The sequence below is a fragment of the Hydractinia symbiolongicarpus genome, chromosome 8 (assembly GCF_029227915.1).
Source record: "Hydractinia symbiolongicarpus strain clone_291-10 chromosome 8, HSymV2.1, whole genome shotgun sequence".
NCBI classification, from domain to species: Eukaryota; Metazoa; Cnidaria; class Hydrozoa; order Anthoathecata; family Hydractiniidae; genus Hydractinia; species Hydractinia symbiolongicarpus.
In genome coordinates, this window is record NC_079882.1 from 2,023,773 (window position 1) to 2,046,840 (window position 23,068).

The following is a 23,068-nucleotide window of genomic DNA, read 5'->3' on the forward strand; positions in this document are numbered from 1 at the left end:
ACTCCCATTAAGTCAAATTTAGTCTAAAATTTGAGTATAAATTTTTTCAAGAGAGTTACCGGGAAGAGGTTCAATCTTGGCGATGAAAAAGGCATGCAAGTCCCTTGTAAACTTAATTTGCCTTGACAGACAACATTACCTGTTTATATTACATCAGGAGTTAATAAAAACTAGTTTTTGATGTCCTTTTTAAGGGTAAAAAGTTCGAGTTATTCCAAGAAATAAACCTCAGAGTTAAAATAAGTTATTTATAAGAAAGTATTAACGAAAGTTCAAGTAACCCAAGAAAATAGTTCGAAATAATGAAAGTTTGAGTTATCCGGTGTTTGAGTTAAAACTCCGAGAGAAAACTGTATATGATATATGATACAAGCTTGTAAAACTTTATAGAGATTTTGGTTTTTTTAGTTGCATTGCAAGAGTTAAGATATTCAGATAGATAGTGAGTTAGCAATGTCTCCGTTACACAACAACGCGATTGGCTAAATCTAAAAAATTTCCTGTCCCACGGGCAACTATCAATCAAGAAGAAACAAAATCTATATCTTTTTATTTGAAAAGACTTTACATGTCACTAGAAGCAACTTCATAGATGCACATAGAACGAATGCAGCTTGCATATCTTATATGAGTCTTAGCTTAAGCGAACACAGTTACCCTAAGAAACCTTAATATCTCTAAATTCATGTTTAGAAGAGATACTTCAAATAAAAAGAAATTTACCACTTTATTTCAAACGCTGCATAAACAAAGAAAACTATTTTTCAAGTGCTTTGTTTCTCCCTCAGTACCTAAATATTACTTTTTGACATATGATCAAATATGTCGTGTTGATATATTTAACATGTTTGTTTATTATGTTGGCTAGACTTGTTTTACAGACCTTTTAAATAAAGAAGTCCAACAATTTAGTGCATTATATCTCCTTGAAAAAAGTGAAAACAAGATGTGGCGATTTAACGTATTGCTCTTAGGGGCTGTTTATATGAGAGGCGGGACGGGACGATTGCCGGGACGGGACGTTTGCCGGGATCCCGCTCTCATTGATAATTATACTTAAAATCACTTTGCGTTTATATGGAAAATTTTTGTCCCGGGACAATTTCGTCCCGTCCCGGCTGAGCGGGATCCCGCTTGAGCTAAGCGGGATCCCGGCTTAGGCGGGACGTTTTTTTCCATATAAACACACCGTCCCGGGACAAACGAGGTAATATTTGCACTATCAGCATATTTCAATAGAAAGAAAAAAACAAACATGGCTGCTAAACGTGCACTTGTTAAGAAGCCAACAGATGTTCCAACCAAGAAAAAGTGTTTTAGATTCAATGATGAAATGGTTTTTAACCTCATTAACTGTCTATTAGATTATAAAGCAAAGTGTGAGTTTGAGAACATTGATTTTGATGCAGACAAACCAATGCAATACAAAGTCATTCGAACTGAGTTGGCAAAATTATATCAAAATGAAGAAGAAGTGTTTGGGCCAGTGGAGGATACCTCCACTGAGCTCTCCCAAGAAAATGTTAGGGAAATGAAAAAATTGATAGCAAGAGGCTACCAAAGAGTGTTAGAAAAAATAAAAGATTTACGGCAGGGATTTTCTAAAGCAGTAATTAGTGGCACGCGTAGTGGCTGTGGCAGATTAGTGTATGAACACTATGACAGTTTGAAGCTCCTTTGTAGTGGAAGTGCAAACACAGAGCCCCTACCCAATGGCATTGATAGTGCTGATGTGAATCAAACAAAATCAAGTAATGAAATGTTATCTGACCATGATGATCCAACTGCAAATATTAATAGTGTTGACAGTGGTGAATATGAAGATCCAGCAGATGACGATAATTTGAGCTTGTCATCAAGTGATCAGTCAGTCTCGAAAAATTCATGCATTGTTACTTCCACACCAAAAACTACATCAGCAGTGCCAAAACTTATTGATAATAAAAGAAAACAACTTGAGAGAAAGTTGTCATCTGCTCAGCGTGATACCTTACTGTTGAGAGAAGCAAAAGAAGAAAGATCTGATCGTAAAGAGCTCCAAGAGATGATTAAAAATTCTAATGAGTCCTTTACAGCTGCACTTAATAATATAAGCCAGGCTATGTTGCAAATTAGCGAAACTATGTCACACTCCATGCAGCTGATGGCACAATCATTCAGCCAGCAAGCAGGTCCAAGCTCACAAAATTATGAAAGCTATGGTAGACGTCACCATTTTCAGCATATAAATCCAAATTGTAATGTCGTCTCAAGCATCGTAACCCAAAACAACAACATAAGTCCCAACGATCCCAGTGGCGGTGGTTATTATCAATCATTAATGAGGGAATGATACGAAGAAAAAAAAACATGTGTATATAGTTCAGAGAGTGTTTCAGGAACAATTAATTGCTTTGGGTTCCAGAATAATAACACAAATTGATAGAAACAATGTATTTCTGTTGGAATGAGTAGATACAACACATTCAGTATGCGTAGACTATTTATGAAATTTTTGGGGAATGGGTAGGAATGAAGGTGCCTCCTTCGTGCTCCGTCATATGCACAAATATATAATGCATAACCTGAGCGTCAGGTTATGCGTTATAGACGTTTTCATGCCCTGAGCGTCAGGTGCATGAGACAGATGAGATGCACTGAGCGTCAGATGCATCGACATGTCCTGAGCGTCAGGCACATGCTAATTATGGTGTTCTCTTCCATACCCTGAGCGTCAGGTGTATGAGAGATGCCCTGAGCGTCAGGGGCTTCATCATGCCCTGAGCGTCAGGTGCATGTTTCTTATTCACATAATGACTACACTAGAGATGCCCTGAGCGTCAGGTGCATCGACATGTCCTGAGCGTCAGGTACATGCTAATTACTGGTGTTTTTATTCATACCCTGAGCGTCAGGTGTATGAGAGATGCCCTGAGCGTCAGGGACTTCATCATGCCCTGAGCGTCAGGCGCATGTTTCTTATTCACATGATGACTACACTAGAGATGCCCTGAGCGTCAGGTGCATCGACATGTCCTGAGCGTCAGGCACATGCTAATTACTGGTGTTTTTATTCATACCCTGAGCGTCAGGTGTATGAGAGATGCCCTGAGCGTCAGGGGCTTCATCATGCCCTGAGCGTCAGGCGCATGTTTCTTATTCACATGATGACTACACTAGAGATGCCCTGAGCGTCAGGCGCATCGACATGTCCTGAGCGTCAGGCACATGCTAATTACTTGTGTTCTTATTCTACAATGACTTTTATCATAACATTACTTGCCTAAACGGCTGACGAAGGAGGCCCAACACACCCACCAATTAAATTAGAGGCTCCCTACAGACTTGTTGTTTCTACCTCTGGACTAAAACCCTGACATAACATGAGCCAAAAGAAATGTCAGGGAAACCTTGAGGCAGAAGCAATTTGTCTGGTTATGTTGTGCTGCGTGCTCACATAACAGTTGTGATGTGGTTGTCTTTAGTTGCATTGGAGAGGTTCATGATATTTCCATTTCGACTCGAGTCCATTGCACCACGATGATTGAATTGGTATCTCATCCACCATTAGTAGGCGTGTTGATGACATAAAATAAAAAAAAGAAATAGGTGAAAAAATCAATCTATAAAAGGGTGGGAGGGTGGGTAACTGTAAGCTGTAAGGTACATCTGAAGAACTTGTGCAGTGTGGGATGTTGGGTTCTTATATGCAACCATTAATAATCAAGACCTGGGTAGGGTCCAGTTCCTTTACAGGCAAGTGAGACTAATAACCCTGGCAATCTTTAAGATTAGGTCTATAGGTAGAAACCACCCCCACTGTGTCAGGCTCTACATGACATGTTTAATGACTAAGGTAAACCTAATGTATATTAACCACAATACTAAAGAACTGTAATTCTGTCACCACAATTAACATGAGCAAAACTTGCAGTTTAGCTCCATTTAATTGCTTTGGGTTCCAGAATAATAACACAAATTGATAGAAACAATGTATTTCTGTTGGAATGAGTAGATACAACACATTCAGTATGCGTAGACTATTTATGAAATTTTTGGGGAATGGGTAGGAATGAAGGTGCCTCCTTCGTGCTCCGTCATATGCACAAATATATAATGCATAACCTGAGCGTCAGGTTATGCGTTATAGGCGTTTTCATGCCCTGAGCGTCAGGTGCATGAGACAGATGAGATGCACTGAGCGTCAGATGCATCGACATGTCCTGAGCGTCAGGCACATGCTAATTATGGTGTTCTCTTCCATACCCTGAGCGTCAGGTGTATGAGAGATGCCCTGAGCGTCAGGGGCTTCATCATGCCCTGAGCGTCAGGTGCATGTTTCTTATTCACATAATGACTACACTAGAGATGCCCTGAGCGTCAGGTGCATCGACATGTCCTGAGCGTCAGGTACATGCTAATTACTGGTGTTTTTATTCATACCCTGAGCGTCAGGTGTATGAGAGATGCCCTGAGCGTCAGGGACTTCATCATGCCCTGAGCGTCAGGCGCATGTTTCTTATTCACATGATGACTACACTAGAGATGCCCTGAGCGTCAGGTGCATCGACATGTCCTGAGCGTCAGGCACATGCTAATTACTGGTGTTTTTATTCATACCCTGAGCGTCAGGTGTATGAGAGATGCCCTGAGCGTCAGGGGCTTCATCATGCCCTGAGCGTCAGGCGCATGTTTCTTATTCACATGATGACTACACTAGAGATGCCCTGAGCGTCAGGCGCATCGACATGTCCTGAGCGTCAGGCACATGCTAATTACTTGTGTTCTTATTATACAATGACTTTTATCATAACATTACTTGCCTAAACGGCTGACGAAGGAGGCCCAACACACCCAAATTCCCCCATATTGTAAAAAGGAACAATAAGAAGAAACACACTATTGCATAATTCTCCAATATGACGTGATGCAATGTAATAACACAATAATAAATTCACATATGTAATTGACTGACACTGCCACACTTTATTGCACCAACACTCACAGCTGATATTACACAATGCAGTCATAAAAAAAATTAATTTTGAATAAAGAAACTGTTAACGTTAAATAATATTAAGACAATTTAAATATGTCAACAAATTACACTGAACACACTAAAGAAGCCTCACATTCCATAGCCTAGTGATCTTATTAATCATTGGCAATATTATTACACCGGTTTTCTAAAACATTGTAATTAAGTGAATATATCTGTGATAACAGTCACATCCTAGTTAACCAGATCTTACAGACTCCAAATATAATTTTTTAACTTGATATGAATGTTAAGAATGTTATTGTCCTATGAACTAAAATCATGTGGTGATAAGTGTGTGAGAGGATTCCATTTGTGTTTGGTAGGAGAGATGTACTTGAAAATGGCTGAAAATGTCACTGATACTAAGTAATGCAACATAGTTTTATCATAGTTAGGAAATTGACTATCCCTCTAAAACAACAAAATCTCAGATAGATGAGCTGGAGTAATTGGTAGGCAAAGTACATGTATGTTACGCAAGCCTCCTGCTAAGCAGTCGGTTGAGCCTGGAGTTTAAAATTTCAAAAACTAGTTTGTGATAAATAGATAACACAATAATAACTGGTTTCTCATTCATACCCTGAGCGTCAGGTGTATGAGAGATGCCCTGATCTTCAGATGCTTCATCATGCCCTGAGCGTCAGGCACATGTTTCTTATTCACATGATAACTGCACTAGAGATGCCCTGAGCGTCAGGTGCATCAACATGTTCTGAGCGTCAGGTACATGCTAATTACTGGTGTTCTTATTCTACTTTATGAGAAACTCTTTTTATTCTGTCCACCCTTTTGTCTGTTATATGAAAATAAGTTTCTTAATGTTGAAGATTATCTCATCCTGCTCAAATTTTTAAAGGTTTCTTAAAATTTTTGACTTTCCAAGCCTAAGGTTTCTTATGGACTGGTTTCTTATAAAAAAAAAACGTGTAAAATGCATAGTTTATTCATGTTTGGCATTGTGTTATAACCATAATAACGCTCTCATATTGGACTCCAGCAAGACAAACTCTCATGGTTTTTATTTGACCATTGACACAAGGGAGGTACTCAAAGATTTTTAACCTAATTCCTGAAGTGGAAATAAAGGTGTTGACAATCGACAGCAGAACCCTTTGTATGCACGAAAACCAATACTTTCATAAAATTGTTTGTAAATTTAGCTTCTGTTAATCCTTGTACTTATATACACTACAAGCTTTATGTAAATATTTAGACTGAAGATGACATAAGAGTAGCTCAGAACATGTATATGAATTAAAAAAAAATGTGAGATTTTATTAAATTAGTAGTTATTATTTTTATAATGCAATAAACGTCACAGTCAAAGCACAAGAGTGACCTAATCTAACAATTTTTGTAATAGCAAAGGTGGAATGCCAACATGATAAAATGTTTAATGTGCATTTCCTTTTCTTTTAAAGAACCCTCTTGTCACTATGGGTGTTCCCAAATAGAATTCCTGTAAATGGAAAGCCTGACCATTTTTATACCTTCACTTACTTTGCATGTAGAATCGTTTTTAACAATTTATTTCCTGATTTCCAAACACTCAGTGATCTAATTTATATGATTGTAACAAAATTGTGTAATGATTGCAAAACAGAATTTGTATTTATTATAAAGTCATAGCAAAAGCATGATAAAGTTAATATGCATTTCCTTAATTTTGAAGAAGAATTACAAGGAAAGCCTGTCGTTTTATACTACCAATCGCTCAGCATCTAGGGATCAGCCAATAAGGTTATAATTGTTCTAAATTAACAAAAAGTCATGTACCTAGGCACAAGAGTAGCCAATCCGACACAAAATTGCATTCAACGTCGATGTTTGTTAATGTTACCCTAATAAGTGTTTAGATGAAATCATCTTGGGAGCTAAACTCCCAAGAGGCTTTTCGACTTAAGAACCCATCATAAGGGGAACATCTCTGATTTTTTTTTTTTTTTTTTTGCAGATACTCCGATTGATATTATAAGCTATTTAGTTAAAAGGATTGTTTGCTTGAAGTTTCATTTTTGTGAGAATTGTCTCTTTTGTGTTCCTTAACAGGCCCGGCTAAATTAAATTATTAAATTCTTCAGTGTTAAAGGAGGCCGACCATGGTTGAGGCCAACAGGCTAAGAAAATTTTTAAACTTTCGGCCCCCTAGATTGGCTAAAACATAGTTCAAATTCTGAAATATTGCGCTTGAAAGCCTTCACCAATGCAGGATTATATATAGAAACACCATATTGTATGTAAGATATATTTTCAAAATAAGCAATATTACCATGGAAGCAAAAAAAAAAAAAAAAAGATAATGCCAGTCCTTTGTAAATTTTCCAAATACTCGCTTCCAGTTGTTGTGTGATTGAACAAATGAGTTGGCAATTTTGATCAGGTCTAGTTTATCATTCCTATCTTTTTGGAAACGGAGAATCGAGACAGAGTTGAAACAAGCTGGAAGTATATATTGTTAATCTCATACAGAGCATATATATATTAATCAATTAATTATTAGAACACATGATAACCTTATAAAAAACATCACTTTTTGACAATTCAGCCTGGTAATGTTTCTTACATGTTTCCCAAGTATCTTTATAAATTTTTATATAAGCAATTGAAATGCTAAAATGGGGCTTACAGAGGCTTATGAAAAACATGATCAGGCCCAAAATAGTCTAATTGTGTTCAGCACCATTAATTACAATTTAAATCTTAAGACATACTGGTTAATGCAGATATAAAGAATAAAGAAAAACTGCTAACGAAACAAAACATAAAAAAAATGTTTTCTTCGGCTTCGCATAACGCTTATATATGCTTAAAATGACTAAATTTAAGCCTAGGGATGCTTATAAATGTCATGCTCATAAAATAAACATGTATAAGAATCGGAGCTTCGCATATAGAAAAATTTTTATTTGCATTACCACCTGGTAAAGGAATTCATAATAAAACAGCTATGTGTAGTCGTTCTGACACTGTTGTTCTAGGAATTTCGAACAGGTTTTAGGATGTTAACAACGGTATGTTGCTAGGCAACTTAAAGGAGGGAATGTATATATGTGTGTGAATCTAGAAATAAAGCAAAATGAGCCACAACAACAGATAGGTTTTCCTGTTAAGTAAGGATCTGTTAGATAATCCTACCTACCACGACTCACAATGTTGGCCTTTGTAGCCCCTAACTACTATTACTTAGTATTAACAAATGTAAAAGGATGATGAATTAAAACCACAGGGTTCAAATTGAACTTGCATAAAATCCATAATGGCTACTAGAAGTGCATAACTAATTGGATAACTAAGCTTTCTATTCCATAATACCTTCTCTGCTAACCAGATTTCTCAGAAAGAAGTGTGCTATTAACCCTATGCTGGGGCCCACAGTTGCAAGAGACATGCCCTTTGCCTTCTATAGTTTAAAAGTGACATTGCCTGAACTCTCTTAACATTAATAGATAGTAAATAATATGAAAAGAACTGACCTGGCTACATGCAATGTCTCTTCTGATGAAATATCCAAAGCTTTTTATCTAATGCCTCCTTGTGCAATATAATCCAGTATATACATAGAAGGATAATGGCTAGATAGATAACTGTAAGCTGTAAGGTACATCTGAAGAACTTGTGCAGTGTGGGATGTTGGGTTCTTATATGCAACCATTAATAATCAAGACCTGGGTAGGGTCCAGTTCCTTTACAGGCAAGTGAGACTAATAACCCTGGCAATCTTTAAGATTAGGTCTATAGGTAGAAACCACCCCCACTGTGTCAGGCTCTACATGACATGTTTAATGACTAAGGTAAACCTAATGTATATTAACCACAATACTAAAGAACTGTAATTCTGTCACCACAATTAACATGAGCAAAACTTGCAGTTTAGCTCCATTTACATTGATGCAAGTTTATGTTCACAGACAAACCTAAAAGTTATATTATGTTGATTGCCTAAACATTTATGTTATGTTAGTTGCCCAACAAACTATATGCCCAAAACGTTCTAATCCGTAGATTTTTAACAAAAATTAACAACAAACAAAAATATTTTCACTGTGAGTTACATTGAGCATAATAGGCTTTCAAATCTTTAGCAGTATCAGAAGAAACTTTTTATTGAAATTAATGTGCGAATGTTTGAATTTAGCCTTTATCATTTCCTTTTACAGAACATGCAATACTTTATAAATCTTTACATTTTTTGTATATATTGTATATATATATAATTGTTAGTATGGAAGACTGTCTTGTATAAAATTTGTTATTACTTCCCATACAACATCACCCTCTGCAAGATTTCCTAAATACACAGAGTAATCTAATTGTTGTGTCTCTGCTTTATGCTTTTCTATTTCAATTTTCACCAAATCAGGGTCAATAACACATTTGTTAAGTTCACATATATTGTGCAGCACAAAACATGCATAGATTGCCACAGGAACAAAATCTATTTTTAAATCAACTTTCTTTGCTAAAAAACCCCATCTGGCTTTTAAGCGTCCAAAAGCACACTCGACTGGGTTTCTTGCTGACCGGAGCATGTTGTTAAATAACACTTAGCATTTGTTGAACAACTATGGTACTCTTTCATACAGTACGGTGTCAAGGGGTATGCAGGGTCACCAATTAAATAGTTTGAAACTTTGGCTCGGCCTGGCAGGATGTCCTCATAAGTAATGGATATTTCCTCATCTTTAAGTTTAGCAGCAATATTTAAGTTGGCGAACACCTTCGCGTCATGTACACTGCCTGGCCACCTACAATCAACATCCATGAAATAGCCACGGAAATCGCATACTGCCTGAACGTTAAGAGAAAAATACATTTTGTAAGAAAAATAATCTTGTGAATGTTCACTAGGTCGTAAAATTTGTACGTGGGTGCCATCTATGCAGCCAAAAGCTTGCGTCATTCCAAATTTGGCCTCAAATTCTCCTACTTTTTCAAGCATCTCTTCTTTCGTTTTTGGCAGGGCTATGTATTTTGGTCCAAGCTTGTAAGTTATGCAGTTACAAACATCTCTTATGACTTTTTACACCGTAGATATGTGCAGGCCAAAAGTGTTTGCTGTCATTGACAAAGATCCTGTGTCTTTCAAGTAGTACAACGTTACTGCAACTTTTTTTTCTGCAGACAAGGCTCGATAATTTGGAGATGTGTTGTCAGGAGTAATCCATATGCGTATTTGATCTACTAAATCAGTAAACATAGCCTTTGTCATTCTGAAGTTCTTTTTCCAATCCTCCTCGGGAAGAACATCAAAAAACATGTTCAACCACCACTGTTCCACTCGTCCTTATTTGAACCATGTTGAACGAGGAATTCGGTTTTTCCTTTGCTCTTTCAATGCTTTCTGTTTTTTTATCCAACAGTTTCTTTTGCTTCCACTCAAAAGTGATGCAGTTAAAAGAGTTCTATAGTGAGTGTATTGAAGTGCTAAAATCATTAACAATGTATTGAGCTGCAACAACAATGTTGATGATGTTAAAAAAATCTGTTTATTCGCTTGCAATTTTGTTTTGTTTTCGTTTTGACGCGCCATTATACTTTAGAAAAATTTAAATTTGGCGCTTGTGTTGTGAAATCGTCCCGGCGCACTTTTTTCCATATAAAGGCGGGTTAAAATCATCCCGGCAAACGTCCCGTCCCGGCAATCGTCCCGTCCCGCCTCTCATATAAACAGCCCCTTATTCGCAGTCACTTTTGCAGACTGTCATGGCCCTATGGAAGGTAAAGTTTTCAAGTTTTTTGTTATATACTTCGAATTGAAACACGTGAAGCCTAATGTGACAATTGTCCTACAAATCTTCTGAAGTGACACCGTAAAGTATATATATTTGTACCAAGACGTTTCTAGACCCGTTTCTAGATCCTGACCGTTTGGGGGATACATTTCTTCTAGATCCTAACCGTTTTACGAGTATGTTTCTTCTAGATCCTAAACTTTTGTAGGGGTATGTTTCTTCTAGATCCTAACCTATTCGAAGGCGATATGATTTTGTCTCCTGACCAACTGGACAATATTCAAAATGGTAGGATTAACAAAGCTATTCCAATGGCAGCAGCGAAGACAAATTTGTGGCCAAGAATCATCCCATTTGATTATAAAGAACTTGGTGAGCCTTTTGTTATGTAATCAACTTTTATCTTACAAAGATGTTATATTGTTCAAAAAACTGCTTTGCTGCAAAATATTCCGCAATATTCAAATTCTATAAATTAAATTCGCGCCAAATTTAAAAATGGATGCTTTTTTTTAATGGCGAATGAATGAAATACCATATCAGAAAAAAGTCCCAGAAAAGTATAAAAAACTTTGCATGCAATTCTCCAGACTTTTCTTTAATCCGAATAATTCATCCGGAGAAAAAAGGCATTGGTTTAGGCTCTTTTGTAAATGTGATTTAGTTTTTAAGAAATTCAATGCCTTTTCATTATTCTCAAATTCAACTTCTCGTCAAATTTAACAAAATATTTCAAATAGTCAAATTAAATTCAAATTTTCTCCAATTCAGGGTAGATATATGACGTATTAATTGTTTTCGTTCATTTTTTAGAATCTACACCTGGCCGCGTTGCAATTGACAAAGCTATTAAAGAAATCGAGCAACATACGTGTTTACGTTTTGTTAAAAGAACAACCGAAAGAGGTTACTTGAAATTCATTAACCGTTTTAAGTAAGTTTTTTAAAGTTACAGTGGTATTTACAACACTAGATGGGAAAACTAAATTCGGGTAAACCATGTTGCGCATCGGGGTAGAATTCTTGCAGAACAGCATCAAATAAGCTGTTTTAAAAATACTTTCCCGTAATTTCGGTTCAGGTGAAAATAGATGGTACAAACTGGCCTGGAACGAACAAACAAGTCTTATTTTGGTTAAAAAAATCGTGTTAATCAATTCACTTCTATAGTATCTATAAATTGATAAAGTTCGAATGTACATCAAGCAAGTCCAAAATTACAGATGACATCATAATTTATGTAGTATAATTAGGTCTAATAACATTTAAATGTGAATATCTTGAGAACGAATTAAAAAGTTTAAAAAGATTTGTTAAACAACTTTTTAACTTCTATAAAGTAAATCCAACATCATTTAGCACACCAGGACACCTTTCATGCTCGACCTCAGTATAATCTGCATTTCTTAGACAAATTAAGGCAAAAGATTTGCGAAGGAGGTTTTTTTAGAAAAATCTTCCAAATAGCTATTTTGGTCCTATATCCAAGCGTTAGATGTCTTCGATATGCGAAAAACTGCATCAATCGCGTCATAAGCAAAAAAGTAATTGTATCTAAAAAAAACAAGCTACACTCGTACATTAAACGCAAGATATTAATACTAATGTTGCAACGAGATAAAGTTGAAGAATCTGTCTGACTGCTCGTATTTAGCTAGGTAGACTGAACATAAAGAAGAAATAAAGTTGACTAGGATAAAGTCCATTAATACCAAACTTAACAAAACGCTTTAGCTAGATAGCCTTGATCATAAAGCCTGTTTAGTAGGCAAAATTTGCTTGTCTACGATTTGTATACAGTTAAAAAGCTTGATAAAATATTCCTCTGAACAGGTATGGCTATAAACATAAAAATCTTTCCAGAAAGAGCTTTTGACATCGTAGCCCTGATCGTTGCATGTTTTATTGTCAGTATGTTGGAGATCGTGCAAAACTTGTTGACAAAATCTCTAAATCTTGTCTATGTCTTTGTCAAAAGTGTTTTCGCGACGGATTACTGACTAGAATAAGACCTCGGAAAGAGAAGTTCATGTCAAGTTAAAAAATTCAAATACTAATTCCGTTTGTTTTGTTACGTTATTAAAACGAGTGACTTTCCAAGGGACACGTAATGCAACACACTCGTAACAAACTTAGCAGGTTTATTAAAAAATTAACAGATACACGAAACATTGAAAGTGAGTGAAGAAAAAGTTCACAAGTATCGATTCCTCAACTTAATATATTATAAACTTTAATTTAGATGCGCAACTTTTGTTGGTTACTCGCCAATGATGATAAAAGTTTCCTTTGGGAGTCTTTGCTGGGAGCCTGGTATTGCCGTTCACGAAATCCTGCACGCCTTAGGTATATTTTTAGTTAATTTTTTTTGTTAGGATACCTTAACAAATTTCCCCATCTCTACCTTATACGTTTAGCCAAGCCTATGCTTACAACCTCTGGAATTTAACCATGTCTCCAAGCAAATACAGACCGATTCTCCTCCCCGGGACGGGAGTGCAACAGACCATCCTTATAACAACATGCACTAAGTAGGTGCGAAGTAAAATGTTGGTATAAAGAAAAACTCCCACCTGAATTTCAACCATTTTTGTGTAAAAGAAACAAAGTGAATCAAAAAGGCGCTAAGAAACGAGGCTGCTGTATCGTTTCTCTCTATCTCCCCATTATTCTAAAAATCTTAATCAAGCTAAATTATTCTTCCAAAAAATGTACCCTTAAACAATCCCGACAGCAACGTCTGCACGCATTGCAACCCTTTTACTAAGCCCCTTCGTCCCCTCCTTTATAAACACTTTTATAAGTATTATTGAAGATATTATTTCGGTTTGTCTGTTTAATATTCATATTACTGTGGAAAGTTTATCATTTCTTGAACATGATAGTTTAGTAGGCAACGTTTCAGGAGATCCTTCACCCATCATCGGGCCCGTTGATAGGAAAAGGATCTCCCGAAACGTCGCCTACTAAACTATCATGTTCAAGAAATGATAAACTTTCCACAGTAACTTTTTTAAGTCTTATTATTATATAAAAACGAATTGTGGATGTTACAGAAAAAAATCAACAACAAAGGTAGTAAAATATATATGTAATAGTTGAAGAGAAAATAAATAGTTTTTTTTACCAAAACCAGTTGCGCAAATATTTGAATGTTGTGTCGCGAACGTCGTCACCAAGGTGTAGTAATAATAAAAGGGTTTGTGTATAAAATATGTATTCTCTCTTTCCTAACTCATTCACAATATTTATTAATGAATTTGATTTTACTAATTTTTTCGTAGGTTTCTATCATGAGCAGAGCAGACCAGATCGAGATAACTTTGTTAAAATTAACTACGAAAATGTACTGCAAGGTATCTTGTTGTTTTACCCAGTTGATCCAAGGACCGACAAAACGCTATTCTAAAACACTATGTAGCAAATTTTTAACCGCAATGTAGAGGTCTTAAAATTTAAAGTTAAGGTCCTCAACATTATATTGTTGCTGCTTTGAATGTATAAGCGTTGTTTCAAGTGAATTTTTAAAAGCAGCAGCGTGTATAAAATATGCTGTGTACAATTTAACGCAGAGTCGTTGCAACGGAATTTGTCAAAAATTGTTTCATGTCGCTGTTAGCAAAATTAATAAACGCTATGGGTGAAAGAACTTATGCGGTAATTTGGGCAATTGAAATCAAACGTGATACATGCGCCAAATGTTATGAGTACTTTTTTTAAAAGTCGTGGGAGAAAGTGAGAAGAAGAAAGAGAAGGGTTTCTAAATAAGATATGAATTATCAAATATATAATAAAATTTACTAAATGTTATGCTACTTTAGGTTTACAAAAAATCATTAGGCGTCCTTGTACTTAAATCGTAACAATATTTAGGACTATACACATTCCAAGCCATGTTTTAGAGAGACAAAATGTACTTTCTTATGACTTCTAGAGGGTTTTTCGCTTGTATCAATAAATCAACTCAGTTGGTGAAAGAGAAGTTCAATCATGTAGTTAGAATTTTTATTTTCCTAATAGCGTTAGCTTTTAGAGGGCTGTGGGAACGAGGTTAAGGGAAGTATACTTTATCTGGCACTTATCGACGCTTAGTCATAGAGAAAAGCAAATAATCTGATGTTTACAATTAAATGTTTAGGCTCCGCAATACAGTTCAAAAAGTACGGCACAGATAAAATTAATTCGCTTGGTATTCCGTACGACTATCAATCCATCATGCATTATGGGGAAAAAGCCTTTTCAAAGAACAGAAAAAATACAATTGAAACATTGGACCCCAAGAAGCAATCTTTGATTGGACAACGAAAAGGGTTAAGCAAATTAGATATTCAACAAATCAATTTACTTTACAAATGCAACGGTATGTTACAAATAATGTTTATATTCTTTAAAATATCAGTTTCCACGGTATTTTGATTGTTTTGTTTGTTTACAGAGAAATTGAACACGTCTACGTTACCAAGAACAAAAGGTGGGTGGAACACATAATGATTGTTAAAACTCGAGGAAGCACAACACGAAAATGTTTGAAATTAACTCTTAAATAATTTTCAGAACAACATGGTTGAGACAAAACACAATTTGTTTGTTTGAACTTTTTGGTTCATATTTTTTATATGTTTATGTCCAACTCTCGTGTGCACTCTCGTATGTGACTGGCAACTAATAAAATCCACAATAAAATTATGCACTTTTCTATTCAATATTAGCGTCAACATGCACGGATAGAACCCCTGATTGTAGTTTGTTCAAACAGAAATGTCAGCTGAAGAAAGATCCTCTGCACAAATGGACTGTACGCTACTGCAAAAAGACTTGCGGGTTGTGTGCCAAAGGTATATCAGGCGTTGAAATCCACAATAATTACGATAACTAGCTAGCGTTATCTGCAATCATAAAAAAGATGAAAAAAGTTGGATGCCTGAATGGTTGTGATATTTAACTTGCTTCTGTTATTCTGTATATCGCAGAGGTTAAAATTAGTGAATAAAGGTATTAACTTTCTTATTTTTTATTTGTAGTTTCAACATTAGCTAAACAAAATGTTCAAGTGGAATCAAGATACGAATACCAACAAGGTAACAGACTCGCTTATTGTTATTGTTGTTGTTGTTGTTGTTGTTGTTGTTGTTGTTGTTGTTGTTGTTGTTGTTGTTGTCACGCCACTTAGCTAGACATGTATTAGGTTTATTTTTGTCAGCTTATTTATGAAAATAAATGAAAGTTCAAAATAGCAAAATGTTGAACAACATGTGACGAATATAAATTCATTATTTTTCTACTAAACGTTACTAAACAATTTTGTGAGTAAAGGTAAAAAAAATTAAGATTTTTGAATAACAATGAAGCCACCATATTGCGCTGTATCATGTCAATTTAATGTTGAATGTTTCCGGTCTGTATAGTTATCAAACTTTGCGCCATCTCCTCATAACAAACATCATCGTACGAAACTGGTAGTACGTTTTGTAAAGGAGATTTAAAACATGAAAAAAAAATTGTTGTTGGTCCTGACAGGTATTTTTTAAGTTCAGAGAAGTTTAAACGAAGGTTATAAAATATGTTAGTACTATAGTAACGTAAAATATTTTTGGTTCTCGAGACAAAGATCTTATTTTTGATATTTACTATCCATCCAAAACCTACTTATTTTCACCCATATAGTTATGAAGATTTAGTAAAAACGTGGCTAGAAAGATAGTCACTAACCCGTGGATAAATCCACAGCTTCGCTCGTTTTTTATTAACCGCATTTCGTGTGTCTCGCTACTGCGGTTACCATTTTGCGTGACTATTATAGTAGAATTTATCGCTTAAAGTGTATTTTACAACAGATCCTGGTAGACCTCCCACATACCTGGACTTCCGGTGTGCAAATTGTCGTAAAAAGGCATTTAGTGAGACTTAGTGAGATTTAGTGAGATGCATTTTATCGGAAGTAGTGGACTTCAAAAATATTCACGTTTAACCGAGTTTAATGCCAGTAAATCGTGTCTCACGCAGTTGATAAGGTAGTTAATAAGGTCAACTTTCGTTGCTGGATGTTTTGAAAGTGCTGTACTGCAACTACGCTTCTTTCTTCTTGGAGCCAAATGCTATGTACCTTTGAGACACATTCTTAGTTTAATAATTCTATTTCCTTGCATTTATATTGTTGTCAATTTCAAATTATCACTTTTTCTACATTGAGCAGAATTTACTACTCTTCATATGGGCCGACCAGTAACTTCTGTGTTTCGCAATCTCTTTGATAAACAAATCTTCAAATATTTCTTTGTAATTATTTCTCACATTGGTGTTTAGTTTGCAAGGATGAATTGGTCAATTGCGATGCATTTTCGCACAAATGTAAATCCTCGGAAAGCTCCTGGAAAAGTTTTGTAAAAAATCAATGTGCCAAAACGTGCGGATATTGCTGTAAGTTGTATTCTCTTCACTTCCTTTTTAAACTATCACCATACACTTATGGCATTAGTTGGAATGCATTAGCTTCCAACAACCATTACATTTTCGTGAACTAACAAATATGGTAAGCTTTGTAACTAATCAAGATTATCATAAGCTGGCCAACAAAACATTATGTTGCTGTACCTAGTAAAAAATAATCTGTTCAAAATGGAATGAAATACCCTTCGACGCATTTACTTGTAGTTCATATTGCCTGTTACCATGATCTCCTTTCCATGATCGAGCAAACGTTTCATTATAATCATGCATTCTAGATTGTTTTTTTACCTTTAGCAATGGCTGTAAAGACAACAGTCCCTGGTACGTATTAACATTGCAAATGTATATAAGCATTTTTATCAGATGTACCTTTTCATAAATAGGTTGTATTAAACAGTAGATAGACTTAAGAAAAAAATTTTAAATATTACAATGTTATAATATTACCATATTGCAATGTTACGACGTTACAATGGTATGAAAAGATTTCCTTATATCTTTATTGTAGCACCAGTCACTACTGCAAACCCCTGTAAGTTTTTCTTATTATGCCAATTTCTTGCCGCATATTTTATTTATTCATTTATTTGTTCGTTTGTTCGTTTGTTCGTTTGTTCGCTTGTTCGTTTGTTCGTTCGTTCGTTCGTTCGTTCGTTCGTTCGTTCGTTCGTTCGTTCGTTCGTTCGTTCGTTCGTTCGTTCGTTCGTTCGTTCGTTCGTTCGTTCGTTCGTTCGTTCGTTCGTTCGTTCGTTCGTTCGTTCGTTTGTTCGTTTGTTCGTTTGTTCGTTTGTTCGTTTGTTCGTTTGTTCGTTTGTTCGTTTGTTCGTTTGTTCGTTTGTTCGTTTGTTCGTTTGTTCGTTTGTTCGTTTGTTCGTTTGTTCGTTTGTTCGTTTGTTCGTTTGTTCGTTTGTTCGTTTGTTCGTTTGTTCGTTTGTTCGTTTGTTCGTTTGTTCGTTTGTTCGTTTGTTCGTTTGTTCGTTTGTTCGTTTGTTCGTTTGTTCGTTTGTTCGTTTGTTCGTTTGTTCGTTTGTTCGTTTGTTCGTTTGTTCGTTTGTTCGTTTGTTCGTTTGTTCGTTTGTTCGTTTGTTCGTTTGTTCGTTTGTTCGTTTGTTCGTTTGTTTATACATCTGTTTATCTATTGAATGTTATTAACCTAGATTGTTATGACAAAGTCAATTGTAAAGACTACGTCGCAAATGGATATTGCAGTCCAAAATCGCCTTCATTTTTCCATCAATACATGAAGAAGAATTGTATAAAAAGCTGCGGATGGTGTGGTGGGTCAATCTTACATAAAAATTTATATATACGTGTATTTGAAGATTACTAATGTTACTACTAATACTAAGGATTGCATCTCAACTCTTATTTGTACGACGTGAAGCTAATTTCGTCAAGTGATTAATGAAAGGGATAACCTCTAGCAAAAACTAAGATCGAAACACAAAATATAGAAGATTTTTGACTAATTTAACTCTATTGCTTCTACGATTTAGTTTTGTTACATTTTCATTGTATTATTAAAACAACATGTAAAGGAAAATCATCGTGAGAGGCCTGATGAATAATACAATAATAAACCAAATACATTTAAAGATGTTGGTGTCATCAGAATAAAACATTGTTCTGTGTTTTAGTAACTGTTCTTCCACCCATTGGAACACCCCCTCCATGGCGTAAGTAGTGATTTGTTTTGTGAATCTTCAATAATACCTTTGTGATACAAGCATAAATGTAATATTTTTCACAGCTAAGGATTGTGGTGTCCCAACTTATCAAACATCAAAAGTGATTGGTGGAGTTGACGCAAAACGAGGAGCATGGCCATGGCAGGCTCGATTATACAAAACAAATACTTATGCATCGTATTGTGGTGCCTCGCTTATCTCAACAACTTGGTTAGTAACTGCAGCACATTGTGTCAGCGGTAAATCTGCGAAAGATATCACTGTTCATCTAGGTATGATTTTACGAATGTTTTGAAATGCATGTTTAAGCAAGTGGGTAACATTAGTAATTTATTAATGGTGCGAAGACAAGGTTTTTGCGAGAAGTTAAAGAATAGTTCGAATTTATTTATTTATAGGACTACATAACTTGGCCAAAGCAGAAAATTCTATCCAAGAGATACTTGTACGACAAATTATTGTCCATCCGTCATATAACAAACCGACAAGAATGAATAATGACATAGCTTTATTGCAACTTGTTAAACCAGCTATTTTGAATGATCGAGTCAAAGCAGTATGTTTACCGAAACAGGGAAAAGCCGTGAAATTGGGGACGAAATGTTACTTAACAGGTTTCCTTATAAATGTGTAGTTATTATTGTCTCGCCTACTCGTTTTCACATTTTGTTTGTTATGTTTGTGAACGAATTCTTAAAAAATCATACTTGAGTATCTGTAAAATAAAATACGCATTCTCTAATCTGGTTTATGACAGTTATAAAATCAGTTATAAACTTGATAATTCTTCTGCTCATCCGCAGTGCAATGTAAAAGCGCATAAAAGAAAAAATTATTAGAAGTTTTCTTTAATGGTATTTGGCTGTTATTTTCACAACTTCTACTGAGTGTATCATCAATTATTATTACTTTAAATGGCTGTCAAGTGAACATTGTGGCTATTTTAGCGGGCATCAACACAATAATCGCCTGCTTACCAGGCAGGTCATTGTCATTGTTACTTTTAGCCCGCGAATATATCTCCTTTTCAAGATTTTTGAAAACTAAAAATCGTTATCGTGTCGGTATTTCTTTTATTGTGCTCATTAGACTAGTTACGTTAAATATTCCCAAGTTGGACCATATAATGTATTGATCGTAAAAGTAAAATTGACACACAATATTTTGGTAGCGAACGTGGAAATAATTTGCCACAATTTATGTTGTGCTATATGGATTGCTATATGGTCCTCGGTCATAATTGTGGCGCCCCGTTTGGCGTCGGAACCAAAAATTCTGAACTCGTGGTTTTCCGCGGGCAATTAAAAATCCATATCACCTTTCAAATCATGTTATTGCTATATTTTTTGACGTTAGACTTTATGTTTGGCAATGCTTAATTTCTCCGTGTTCCATAAACTTAATTGTTTATTCAGGCTGGGGAAAGACAAAACATCCTGGAGGACCGTCCTTAGTCTTGCAACAAACTGATCTAGATATTGTCGACAGTAGTATTTGTCATGCATTGAATTATGGGAATTACAGAATTCCGGTTACCAAAGGAATGGTTTGCGCTGGTCTTGGACACAACACGGTAAAACACAGATTATTTTGAATGTTTTGATTGGGACAGTTCAAGATTTTACAAATCCATTAGAAAGTTAAGATAAGTAACATAAGTTTTTGGTATGAGTTCTATTATACGTTTCACTTGAAACCATATTGTTTTTCGCTCTCAACATGTTAAAGTTAAAGCGAATTCTCGAATAAACGTATGGTACCTACATAATTTTTAATAAAATTAATTTCTGTCCTAGTTTCTAGTCTACTAGCATAAAAATTTAAAGTCAAAAAAGGTTTCGCACTTTGATTTAAATGAAATAGGTAAAAGACGCGCATGACTAATTGGCATCAGTATTTTTTTATCAACCATTGATACCTTTTACTGCACAGCTAAAATGTTGGCATTCATGAAGAGCACTTTCACTGTTCGATATGAATAGGATTGCATGTGATATGGTGAATCAAAGCATTTTTAGATATCTTGTGGAAACGTAATTTTTATAGCATTGTAATTCTTTTTTTTTGTATTCGCCATTCCAATAACTCCACACCTCGTAGGAAACTAGATCGTTCCAGGGAGGGGGTTAAGTCTTTGTCTGATCAGGCTTAGAAAATTTGTAAATTCAAAAGTTTAGATAATGTAAAAACACAACAAATATAAAATCTTTTTGTTCGTTTGTTTTGTCGGTCTCCCCGGTTGCTAAGGGTTTGCTTCAATTTTTGAATTATTGCTTAGATAAATTCATCAAAATTTCAATTTTAGATACAAAGTGGTTGCCATGGAGATTCTGGTGGTCCATTGGTGTGCAAAGAAAACAATAAATTTGTTTTGCATGGTGATGTAAGTTGGGGAAGTCATATTTGTGATGCTTCGAAAGGATATACAGTGTTTGGAAGAGTCAGTCATTACAGAACATGGATGGATCAATATATTTACACTTAAAATATAATAACATAAAACAGAATATACGAAAATAAAATCATGACAAAAAATTATTAATTTTACGCATTGTCCGCTTTTTAGCACCAAAAGCTCAATTTTGCGTACTTGCCAGGTTATCAAAGGTTTACTGATTGAATTTATTTAAAGTGTCAATTTTTATTTATTTTTCACAACGTACCTGCAAGAACAGTATCACTAGGGGAACATTACTGTATATTACTGTATATTTACATCTATTCATGCTGGAGTTGTCCTTACATCTAAAATACTGCTCTAACAGGCCTAAAACTTGATGACTTTTAATATCCTACAACATTTCTTAAAAAAATTTAAAATACCATTTCAGGAGTTACCATGGCAACTGTGCTGCTAATTGTAGTCCACCCAAAAATTATCCTGATTTTTAGGACTGTTTTTGCTCACCTTCTATATTATCCAATGCGAGTGATAACATAAGAACCATCTAGCAAAAAAATTACGCATGAATTTATTATAGTCAACACCTGTTCTCTGAAAAATTTCAAACTCTGTCTTATTTATTTTTTCATGCTTTAATAAATTATCAACATAAAGCCATTCAAAGGTGTACTGTCCCCCCTCCCCAAACACCACCACCACAACTCCAGAAAACTCAATAATCAAAAACATTAATGCGGAAGTACTTTATAATCATTTTATGATTTCTTGTAATAAAATATGTAACATATGTATTCCCCAGGGCAACTTGTGTCTTTTCTAAGATAACAGGCGCTGGGAACGAGGTTGTTAAAAGTTTGTTTAAAAAATATTGATAACATCAGCAGCGACCTTTTCATATACTAAAGAAGTTTTTTAAAATAGCCGTTGGTCCTATTACGTAAAGCTGGGATCGCTAATTAAAACAATGTATAGGATCATGTGCTATTTACAAACTGTTAAGAAGGTTTTGTAGAGGTCATCGACCCATCATCAACGGGTTTGGCTTCACTAAGCTTTGAGAATCAGACCGATCTTGTTCCCAGGTGACCCTTAATAGCGCACACGAGATAAGGAACAGTTGTCTAAGTATACACAACTACAAACTCTGGAGTAGAACTCGCAAGGAACTGGTAAACTTATTTGAGATAAAGAAAGTTAGAGAAAAAGCATATAAGAAGAGAAAATCGGGTAAGGGACTTTGGGCATTTTTTGTGCAGACAGGGAGATGGACAAGATAGAGGCCACTGTATATTAAACTTTGGATTTTTCTAGATCAAATCATTTTGTACACCTGTGTGCACTTAGAGAGGTTCTTTTGTATTTTCACACCAGACTCGAGCACTGCAGCGATGTCAGCAGAAATCTTTTTTCTCCCCTTTCACTTCATTATAATGTGGATAGGCTGGCTTTAAACAACAATTTTATTCCTTTTGTTTTAAAGCCTCACACTTTTTTGTACGTATTCTGTCCTATAACATATTAATTACTATTGTTTTAATTATTGATGTTTTACTAATAAATTTTATTAACTAATATACTAACTTATGCATAACTTATTAATATTTATAAACTACAGAAGAAGAAAATCTTTCTACAAGGAACCCCGCGTAGACACTGCGTGGTTGTAAACCTCCAATTACTCATTTATGCCTTTGAACTGATTGAGGTCTGCAGAATCTGTAGGCACTTGCACAATGAAAATACAGATGACGTCTTTAGAAACTGTATTTACATGCGT

At 35.3% G+C, this 23,068-nt stretch overlaps 2 protein-coding genes across 2 annotated transcripts; one reads left to right on the forward strand and one right to left on the reverse strand.

The window, feature by feature from the left end:
* Positions 1–9,237: 9,237 nt before the first annotated feature.
* Positions 9,238–9,959, reverse strand: LOC130655395 (putative nuclease HARBI1). The gene is made up of 2 exons (XM_057458145.1): positions 9,521–9,959; positions 9,238–9,479 (listed from the first exon to the last, which is right to left on the reverse strand). The coding sequence occupies exons 1-2, from the start codon at positions 9,957–9,959 to the stop codon at positions 9,238–9,240; spliced, it is 681 nt and encodes a 226-aa protein (XP_057314128.1).
* A 737-nt stretch (positions 9,960–10,696) lies between these two features.
* LOC130655336 (zinc metalloproteinase nas-15-like) lies at positions 10,697–21,558 on the forward strand. Its single transcript, XM_057458078.1, has 18 exons — positions 10,697–10,738; positions 10,978–11,124; positions 11,566–11,686; positions 12,995–13,098; positions 14,037–14,108; positions 14,891–15,112; positions 15,188–15,223; positions 15,462–15,587; positions 15,774–15,830; positions 17,056–17,169; positions 17,494–17,520; positions 17,708–17,731; positions 18,357–18,476; positions 18,837–18,875; positions 18,950–19,159; positions 19,286–19,501; positions 20,303–20,460; positions 21,193–21,558. The coding sequence occupies exons 1-18, from the start codon at positions 10,732–10,734 to the stop codon at positions 21,370–21,372; spliced, it is 1,980 nt and encodes a 659-aa protein (XP_057314061.1). The 5' UTR covers positions 10,697–10,731; the 3' UTR covers positions 21,373–21,558.
* Positions 21,559–23,068: the final 1,510 nt, after the last annotated feature.

What these genes read in the sequence shown, in the direction of transcription:
- LOC130655395 (XM_057458145.1), bottom strand. Translation starts at nt 9,959, where the DNA reads ATGCTTGAAAAAGTAGGAGAATTTGAGGCCAAATTTGGAATGACGCAA. An exon ending in TCAGCAAGAAACCCAGTCGA is followed by an intron (nt 9,480 to 9,520) that starts GTGTGCTTTTGG and finishes GGGGTTTTTTAG; the next exon opens with CAAAGAAAGTTGATTTAAAA.
- LOC130655336 (XM_057458078.1), top strand. An exon ending in ATTTGATTATAAAGAACTTG is followed by an intron (nt 11,125 to 11,565) that starts GTGAGCCTTTTG and finishes TTCATTTTTTAG; the next exon opens with AATCTACACCTGGCCGCGTT. An exon ending in TACGTTACCAAGAACAAAAG is followed by an intron (nt 15,224 to 15,461) that starts GTGGGTGGAACA and finishes ATTCAATATTAG; the next exon opens with CGTCAACATGCACGGATAGA.